At 44.4% G+C, this 10673-nt stretch overlaps 1 protein-coding gene and 1 pseudogene across 1 annotated transcript; one reads left to right on the top strand and one right to left on the bottom strand.

Annotated features, from left to right (window-relative positions):
• Positions 1 to 1400: 1400 nt before the first annotated feature.
• LOC133928114 (uncharacterized) lies at positions 1401 to 5970 on the top strand (annotated as a pseudogene).
• Positions 5971 to 6465: 495 nt separating this feature from the next.
• LOC133928973 (pentatricopeptide repeat-containing protein At2g27610) lies at positions 6466 to 9499 on the bottom strand. The gene has a single exon (XM_062375525.1). It carries the CDS (start codon positions 9382 to 9384, stop codon positions 6640 to 6642), a length of 2745 nt encoding a protein of 914 aa, XP_062231509.1. The 5' UTR covers positions 9385 to 9499; the 3' UTR covers positions 6466 to 6639.
• Positions 9500 to 10673: the final 1174 nt, after the last annotated feature.

Here is a 10673-nt window from a genome sequence, read left to right on the forward strand (position 1 = left end):
ACCCTATCACACTAGGCAATTGGTAACATATATCAATTAAGCAAGAGAAAGCCTAGGACTATAACAACCTGTCTAGTTAGAAGAATAAGAATTAAACAAGCAAGAAATTAAACACAATGTGATGACAAACGAAACACATCAAGAGAGAGAACCAAATAGCATGTCATTACATCAAAAACCATAAGATCCAACAAGCCGAACCTAACTACCCAAACTCCTAAACTCCCCCTGAAACAAAAGCTCTCTAGTCACTCATGCTAAGATTCTCTCTCCCAACTCCGCCTATCACTAGACTCTTTCCCCCTTTGGTATCTAAGTACCAAAAAGAGAACCCTACTAAGCATCTAGGGACGGAGGAGATGGAGGAGCCGATGCTGTCGAAGAAGGTCACATTACGAGCTGAGAAGCATCGAACTTAGAGTCGGAAGAGTCATGCTTTGCTAGAATGGCGTCAATGATAGGTGAGAGGGATCCTGCTGTAGGCTGAACAGATGCAAAAGGAGCATGAACCTCTATCAACACTGTGTCAGGATGGTGGTCGGAGCAGGAAGTATCGACACCCTAAGCTGTTGTTTGCTAAAGAGTAGCCTCAAGCTCGTCAAAAGCTAGCTGTATGATAGAAGATGGCTCGATTGGGTGGTGCTGATCAGGGACGGTCAGCTATGGAGAGTCCTCAAAGCTGAGAGATCCAGTGGTTAGAGGTGATGACAATGAAGGAAGAATTGGCCTCTGAGAAGTCCCGACAGGTAGAGAGAAGACTCTGGTGCTAAAAAGTGCTGAAAGAGGGAAGCCTGACGCCGGAGTACTCAAGAGACCACCAACACTACCTAGGAGAGAACTCAGGGCTGGAGCTAGTGCTATAGGTGCAGCTGGCAACTGAAGACCTATATGCTGAAGTAGAAATAAGAACATCTAAGCGTTGTTCTCCCTGTCTATCTGAAGCGCTGCAAACATGGCCTACTACTACTGGAGTGACTTCATGAGCACCATCTGCTGCTCCTGCTGGTGAAGCATATCAGCCTGAAGCTTCGCTTGCATCTCTACCTGATTTGTCATCTGTTGCTGCATCATCATCTATTGCTACTGCATCTGCTGAAAAAGGAGTGTCATCTCTAACGACGGAGCAGTAGGAGTGAAGGAGTCATCTCAGGTGCTGAAGAGAGTGGAACTGTAGTCTGCGGGACATCCTGAGAAGAACCTCCTACCTTGGCGTCGTGAGACCTAGTGACTGGAGGGAAGTACTGGACGTCCTCTGAGTCTGAGTCACTATCGCTGTCTATGTCAAAGAGGGCATAAGGGAGCCCTGCCTCAGCCTCTGCAAGGACCTGGTCCTCAGCTACTTCTCTCTCCCTCTCTCCAACTAGGATCTGCTCCTGAGCGTGAACCATGGCATGGTGACCATGGCGTTTGTCTGTGGGAGCACTAGGGATATACTCCTAGAACTGAGTAGAGGTGTCCTCGTATGCCTTAAGAAACTCGGGATACCTGATCGCGTGAGCAAGCAAATGTGAAATAAAGTGAGCATATGGTTGTTGTCTGGCCACAGACATCCCTTATACAATGGCATCCTCAATATCACAAAGAATAAGGTCCACGATATTAAATCGCTAGTGAGTGAGGATAGAGAGGATCAACCACTGCTGCAAACTGGTGATAGCTTCTCCATAGCCGATCCTCAATAGCAAACTACATCTCAGGGCTAAGTGCATGGCCTTCGCCTCATGTGTCAACATGTCTGGCAGTCTCGGCGATCATAGAGCGAACGACTACCTAAACAATGGTCTTATTTCCAAATGCCCTATTCATATTTAGTAGAGCTAAACGTACCTGTACTCCTCACTTGCAAGAGCTGATGTACCACTCACACAATCATTCACATCATACCTGCATTTAGCCCTAGTTTATGGAACGATTCTCCTGCATCGACAACAAAAGTTGCTTTTAAGTTGTAAGCATAGCAGCGTAAGCATGGACTTCGAGAAGTTCTCTGACTCATAACTCACTGAATGGTTTACCTGTCTTCCAGAAACCATGGTATTGGTACCTAGCCCTGGTCTTTACTGATGTGCAGGGAAACTATCTTGGTGAGTAAACCATACAGGATACAGTTCGAACGATGAACCACCGATTGGCAATAGGCAATAGCTTCCCATGAAATATATATATATTAAAGAAAAAGAACCGTAAATATTTATCTCGTTCAAGAAGAAATTTATCCAAATGTGTCATCGTTATGACACTTGTGTTGCAGCTATCAAGGCATAGCACTGCTCATACATCACCAGCGTAAACTTGTTGGTCTGTTGGACCATTCCATGGGTCATGCACTAGGCAATTTGCAAGATACTCTTTCTGGCAATTTGTAGGAGCAGGGACTTGTATGGCAGGACTTACCCTGGTACTCCTCTCAGATTCAAACTATCCAAATGAGCAAGGTAAGAAGGTAGCTGGTCAGAACGCTAGTTACAGCTTAAAGAATTCATGATAATAGATGTAGGAACGAGATTGGCAACTAGAGGAGTGAATAAATGCATCAATAAATTTCTTGCGAAATTAATGATTTTCTCCTATTTGGATCAACCAATGCACCTCAAACTCAAGTAAAAGCAAAAATAGAGAGAAATTTTAACAGGAAAAAATTGAAGCAACATGACTACACGGATGATATATGAATCATAGATTCTATTTAAGATTAATGCATGTGTCTTAGCACTCGAAAGATCACAACTTGCAAAGAAACAAGAAAACATGAGCACCGAGTAACGAAACTCTCCAAGTTGATTGCCTAGATGCAAGAGAATTCAAGGCTCTATCATGTAAGCGTGTGTATGCGAATTTTATGCCACTAGCATCAAAAAGATGACCTCACAAGGTGCTGAAATTTTAGCCCAAAAACTAAAACGAAAAACATAATCGAAAACCGAAAAACTTACAAACTTGCAAGGGAACCAATAGAGGGAAACTAGAAAGGAGGAGAATTCAAGCATATGCAAAAATATAAACTTCATTACTCAAAAAGGTCAGCCCTATTTTAAACGGATTACAAAGATTTATCTCTCAAAACTCTCACTTATTACATATGCTAAACACTCATCTTCTTCTCCTCTAAAACACTAGCATAAGGCTATCATATAGATAGCTCAAGGGACACCTCCCCAACCAGTCATACCCCTCCATTTATAGCCTATAAAATTTGACCCCTAAGTTTCTTTGACTGTTCATAAAATACATCTATCTTGTAGTACATTCCTACCTACCACTAGGGGTATTTTGGTCTATTTTTTCTTCATCCATCGGACGATCGTGACGCCTTCACGACTTAACTTCGCCTCGATGCAAGCTTCACGATGATGCCACGTGCACCCCATCCGCTTGGTTTTGTGGCCAAACGGAAAACCGACTCGCAAGCTTATCAAGGCATGACTCACAGCTGCTTGTTTTGACCACAAGAAAGTCTTATGATGTTGACGTGCATCCTCCATCTTGCAATGTTGACCGCCGGCAAGTCTCTCCCACTCCTGATCCCTCAGACCGTCTTGTCACTTGCACAGGCATCCCTTTTGCTTGACTTTGTCAATACGCCGTCTTTATTCTTCACCTCATCCTTTTGCTTGACCTCCATATGTACAGTTAGGATCACTCTTGGCTCCGTCCGGCCTCCTTGATCGTCCGGCACCAAGCACCCCGTTTGACCCTGATCATCCGCCGTCAACTGTCAAATTGTATCCAACATCTGCACATTATTAGACAATCAAAAATACATCTCCAGAACCATATAATATCATCACATGTTAGTCCAAATCAAAATCAAGTTGAAAAAGATCAGACGTAACAAAAATATGAACATCGGATAGTCCGTCGTTCACACCAGTGCAACACCAGACCATCCGGTGAGTACAATTATACTGGAGCCCGGTTTGCATTCCACTTCTGGTGATCACACTGCCAACACCGAACCATCCGATGAGTACAACTACTCTTGTACACACATTTCAGCCCTTCTAGAAAATTAGTCCGGTGTGCACCCATTGCCAACACCGAACCATCCGACGCTCTCTCCAAATTTAGCGCCAAAAATCTTTCTCTGTAAGAATTGATCTGGTGCTCACTCTCACCCACACCGGACCTTTCGGTGAATGAATTTTTCTCTGCTTCTGCGCTAAAAAAACTCTGGTGTTCATAATTGCCACACACCAAACTATCCGGTGAGGTCAAACACCCTCACACCGGACTATCCGGTGAGTGTAAACTTCCTGCACCGAGACAAGGACATAATCTCCAATTCTTTGCTACTTTGGTTGAATAAGTTCGATCATCGCATAAATAACTATGCATTTGAAATCAGATGGACACTCAACCAAAGCCATACATTATCAATCACTCATCCCAAACGATAAACCAAGACACATTTTAACTTGGTTTCTTAATAGATTTATCCAAAAGACCCATTTTTAATACATATGTTTAATGTAACAGAACTTAAGGAGGATTGCAAGAAAACACTGTTTAGTGTCTTGGGATCAAAATTAACGTTAATGAACCTGAAGAACAGCATATATAGTTTCGAACTCCAAAGCAAAGTATAGATAAATTCATAATATTAAAATCTCAAGAATAGCTCATTTTTTCCTGCAGATGACGCAAGTAAAAGACCACTTTTGGGGGATGCCCTTATCATTGCTGCCACATTTTGTATTGCATTTAGTAATGTGTGTGTTGGGGGGGGGGGGGGTAGCGATGGCATTCCATAACTTCTGGCATTGCCAATATACTTGCCGATTTCTCATGATCTATAACAAGAATCCTTTGATGCATAAGAATACTGTGTCAAGAAGAAAGACAGAACCGAATTCCTTGCAATGCTTGGAATATTTGGGATACTTATCACTGGACTTCAGATGTATCCTTTCCATGATATCAGATTAATTCTTACTGAAAACTAGCATGGTCTATTGATTATGCTCAACTATAGACTTGCCTTTTATTTTATTTTATTTTATCAGTTCAATCATCACCGCTATTTGTTGGAACAAAAGAAGTTGGGTCTATACCCATGAAGTTTCATGTTACCCTATTAACTATCATAAACTACAGATCTCTTCTTGAGACGAAGAATTTGGAGGCTATCAGTTGGTCTCAAACAATGGTAACCAAACTATATTTGTTAACCAACCATAAAACTGTTAAATATGCCATACACCTGTTTGATTTCCTCAGAAAGTAAACTCACCCCCGCTTTTCCATTGTTCCAGATTGGTCTCTTCATAGGATATGCAGTAGCATCTTTTGTGTTCAGCACCATTAGTTCTTTTGTACTTAAGGTTAAGTTTCTTGAACCAATTCAGATCTACTTCCTAGGGAGAAAAAAGTGCATGTTGGAAACGAAAGAAAAAAGATGATATAATCAATTGGTTCTGTAGATTATAATACTAGTTCAGCTGGCTCTTCCATTGTCATTTAGCAGTGTAAAGTAACTTAGTTTTCTGATGAACCTCATGCAGATGAGTGGAGCAACCATGTTTAATCTCCCACTCTTAACAACTGACGTTTGGGCGGTTGCCATTCGAATTTTCATCTATCATCAGCAGGTAAATTTTTTCCAATTCTGAATGTTTGGTCAAAGACATTTCGGCTCTACTATTGTGCTGACACTAATTATGTGCAACCCATTTGTAAATTGGCTCTACTATATAGCATTTGCAGTTGTAGCCATTGGATTGATTATCTACTCGCTGAAGTATGTTGAATTCAACTTTCTCAAAGCATTCATATAAAAGGCACTCAAGTTACTCAAACCTGATATACCTTTTTCCCTGTTATCTATGAAGCGAGAGTTCTTCACATGATGAGACAGCTGCAAGTACGACAGAAACAGCAACTCAGTATGAACAACTTGCAAGTGAGGAAACGGATGGTGCCAATTCGGACTGGCAGAAAAGAAAACATCGGGAAGAAGATCACACCTGTTAGGCGCTCAAGTAACTGCCAGGCAACGAATAGATGTTGTGTAAGAAGATAACACCTGTCAAGGCGCCAAGTAACCTCCAGGCGACGGATAGATTACCAAATCTATCAGAACATATGCAGAGTACTTGAACCAGGGGTTGCAGACTGGAAAGCTTCGGTTTTCACCTAGTTCTCGACTGGTTTTCAATGTAAACAGTTTTAAAACATGCTAGTAATAATCATTAGTAGTTTGAAACTGAATAGCAACATACTGTTGGGGAGTAGTCCCACGCTCCCCCATGCGGCAAAGCGAAGCTACCCGGGGGACCCGTAGAAGCCTTTACACCAGAAAAGGCCTCGCCTCCGCCACTGTCCCGTCCCGGCTCAAGGAACACCGTCCCGTTGTTTTAGTGGTACCCGTGAGTCCATCGCTGTTAGGTATTTCCACGGCCCAACACAAACGCATTCCAACAGAATCTGCAATCAGATATGAGAATTCAGGGGGTGAACCAGGCCAACGTTCAGAATACCGGGAGGCCGGTTCTCACCGGTTTCCCAAATCCTGATTGTAAATAATCGTCTAACCATACATATTTCAAGCATATTGCTAAAAGAACATTTAGTACAGGTGATATTGTTCAAAGATGGCATTGCCAGAGTATTGTATCCACAGTCAAGTTATTCTGACCCTGTTCACCAGAAATCTCCACAGGAACAGACCCCCAAATTGAAGTGGTGGAACCTGCTGCAATCCCGCATTATAATCTCCCTATCCTCGATTTCAGAGACCATCTTGATCACCGTGTGGCAGTCCCCACACACCCGCAGATTTTTGACAATTTGAAGGGGTGTCCCTGGTGGGGTGGCTATCAAGCCAAAGGCGAGGGCTAGCCGCTCGCTATGCATAGCCAGCATAGCTTCTTTCTGCTCTTCTGCCATGTCATGAAGCACAAAGCTTGTGTCAGGACAATAACCTTTTTGCTTCAACCTAGCTGTCAATGCCTTGAGCTTTGCATATATCTGGTCAGATAAAGGATGTGACTTGTCCGAAGCTATAAAGGAATGAACTTTGTTCTTGATCTGAATCCAGCTGCATCCAGCTTCTTTCTTCACCTTTCTAGTGTCCATGAGCTTCCTCACTTCATCCCTCTCTTCCCACTTACCTGCAGCCGAATAAATGTTGGAGAGAAGCACGTATGTAGCCGAGTCAAGTGGCTCAAGTGATAGCAGCTTCTCTGCAGCCAACTTCCCAAGCTCAACATTCTTGTGAACTCTACAAGCACCTAGCAATGTGCGCCACACCATTGGACCTGCTGGGAATGGCATGCCTCCTATAAGGCTTATTGTCTCATCCAGCTTGCCTGCACGGCTATAGAGATCCACCATGCACGCATAATGCTCCATGGTTGGACTGATATTGTGTTCTCTGACCATCGAATCAAAGTATCGCTGGCCTTCTCCGACAAGACCAGCATGAGTGCATCCCATGATCACTGCAAGGAATGTGACGCCATCCATCTCCATGCCCTCAGTTTCCATCTGCCGAAATATATCAAGGGCCTTTTTGCTGTAACCATGCTGTGCATACCCTGATATCATTGAGTTCCATGACACCAAGTCTCTATCTGTTTGCCTCTCAAAGACACTCTGAGCACTCTCAATGCTCCCTTTCCTTGCGTACATGCTGACAAGTGCGCTGCTCACACAGATTGCATCCTTGTATCTGTACTTGATCGAAACAGCATGGAACTGCCTACCCAGGTCAACACCCGCTGTTGGACTAGCACAAGCATCAATGGCACTAGAGATTGTGAACTCATTTGGCTTCACTCCTAGCATGACCATCTTGATGAATACATTTGTCGCACCATCACAGTCACCAGCTTGGGCATAGCAAGTTAACATTGCAGACCATGCAACAACATCCTTTTGGTCAATTGTTTTGAATATAGATAGGGCTTCTTCAGTGCTGCGAAGCTTAGAGTAAGAGGCCAGAAGTGCAGTTCCAACCGTTGGTGAGCACTGGTAGTTTGTCTTGATAACCTGAGCATGAATCTGCAGAGTCAAGCTGGCCAGTGATGTTGTCAGCATTGCCGAGTAGGTGAACTCATTTGGAGCAACACCGTCTTCTCTCATTCTGCTAAAAAGAGCAGCAGCAAGAGGTGTATCGCCATTCTGAATGCACCCACTAATCATAGCAGTCCATGAAACAACACTCTGGGATCCTGGCATCAACAAAAATATGTTTAAGGCATTGTCCAGTTCACCACATTTGCTGTAGGCATCCATGAGGCCTGTCATTACATTGCCATCCGAATGGAACCCGTGTTTCAAAACACAGCTGTGGAGTTGTCGTACCATGCCAAGCTGTTTGAGATTTGCGCATAATTTGATCACTGTAGAGTAGGTAGACTGTGTAAGCTTGGCTATACTAGCTCGTGAATCATGGAACAGCTGCAGGGCTTCCAGTTCGCACCCGTTCAACAAAAGGCCCGCCATCAATGTGTTCCACGACACCCTGTCCCTGGTCTCCATCCCAGAAAACAGAGTCCTGGCTTCTTCAACTAGTCCGCACTTTGCATACATGTTCATCAGAGAGTTGCACACAAACACAGTCGAGCGGCATCCAAACTTAACTGATTGAGCATGCACGCGCCGCCCAAAATCGGGTGCGCCTTGGCTTGCCACTGCGGAGAGAACACTCGTAAAAGTGAATGGATTGGGCCAGATCCCCTCGGCGCGCATCCTGAAGAAGAGCACCATGACATTCGAGTGTGCCCCGGCCTGGACGTACCCGGTGAGCAACGACGTCCACGTGACGATATTCCTCTCAGGCATCCCCTCGAACACCTTCCTCCCGTCATCGACGCCGCAGCACTTCATGTACATGTCTACGAGAGACGTGCCGACGCTGACGTCGCCCCGATCATACCCGTACCTGACGCACAGGCAGTGCAGCTGCTCCCCGAGACCTCTGTCCGGTACCGACCCGCAGACTTTGAGGACGCACGACAGCATGGCGGCGCCGACGCGCCCGCCCCGGCGGCGGTGCACGTCCAAGAAGTGGTCCAGCGCCTGACGGACCAGCCCGCGCCGCGCGTAGTCGAAGAGGACGCGGTCGGAGCCCGCCGCGGCGTCCCGGCCGGGAATTTCGTCGAACGCCTGGCGAGCACCGGGAGAGTCACGGAGATCGTCGCCTTCCACCGACGGGACACAGGAGGCGAGCGTGGATAGCGGCTTCGGGGCTAGCTTCGGTGCCAAGGTCGCTGGGTTTCTTCCGCGGAGAAGTGCGAGCGCGGTGCTTGGCGACATGATACTGTATTCCACTGTGCTTCCTACTGATGGATCATGGACGTGCGGGGGGATGGCACGGAGATGACGAAGAGTTTGGTCGGTCTGATTTAGGCGGCACATTGCATGGCGCGCCACGACGTGCATGGACGCACAAGTGACAGGCTCCGTGCACCGGAACGACGAGGTCACGGCAAATGCGGCGGCCGGCCGGCCGGTGGCGACGGTCTGGGACTCTGGCTGGGTGGAGACTTGGGGCCCATTGGGTACCAACTTGTATGCAACGTGCATGCTACTCACTAGTGGATTGGGCCATCTAATACAATCTTGACACACGTCCTGCTGAGCCAGGCCTAGGCAAATTAAAGATTGGCCCAATTTCAAAATCACGCCTAGCCGAATCTGTTTAGGTAGCTAACATCAAGGATTTCAACTTCGTTTTTCATTTTTTTCGTTCAACTGTGAAAAGACCTAAATTCACTATTTTTGGTCTTTTTTATCGAAATTCATAAAATTTGACCGAAATTTCGATCATTTTTCGTCATCTTCTCTATGTGTCCTATGTGTTAGTGAAAAAAAAAATTCTGAAATTAGATATTTCTTTCCCTTCTGAAATTCATAAAATTTGGCCGAAATTTTGGTAAAACTTTAATCCCTAGGCCTAACATTATGTCTCAATTGCGAGAAAAGAGTGGTGCTAACATCATCTTAAAAAAAAACATGCTTACCTCATCTCGTAAAAAAAGAAGTTGTATACAAGAGAGTTTTTTTAAGGATCGAGAATAACGAATAGAGAGGATGTGAATGTGCCATTCAATAAATTTCTTGTAAAATTGATAGTCTTCACCTATTCGAATACCCAACTCACCTCTACAAGAGAATCACAATAGAACGCTGCTACACAAATGAGCAGCGGAAAAATTATACCTACCCAGAAATTTCAGAAACTCCGAAGAAAGATCAAAAACCAAACTAAAAGATTTAACAAAAAGTGGGTCTTATGGTTGGAATTGAATACTAGCTTCTATAGCAAACCAATCCATAACTCATCCCCACACAAAGGTTTAATCTTGAGAAAAGATCACTCACGGAACAAAAGATGAACACCAGGTGAAGAAGATCTCCAAGATAATGGTCTTAAAGCAAGAGAATTAAAGATCTTATCACATATGCATGTGCACGTGAATTTTATGCCTTTAGCATCGAGAAGAACTACCTCCCAATGTGTTAAAATTTCAGCTTAAAAAGAAAAATAAAAATCGACACCGAAGAAAAAAACTTACACACAAGCCAAGGGAACCAAGAGAGGGAAACTAGAAGGATGGGAATTCAAGCATATGAAATAAAATAAACCTCATTACTTTAGACGGATTATAAAAATTTTCCTCTCAAAACTTTTACCTATTACATAGGCTAAGCATATATCCTCCTCTCCT

This window comes from Phragmites australis, chromosome 9, assembly GCF_958298935.1.
Source record: "Phragmites australis chromosome 9, lpPhrAust1.1, whole genome shotgun sequence".
NCBI lineage: Eukaryota > Viridiplantae > Streptophyta > Magnoliopsida > Poales > Poaceae > Phragmites > Phragmites australis.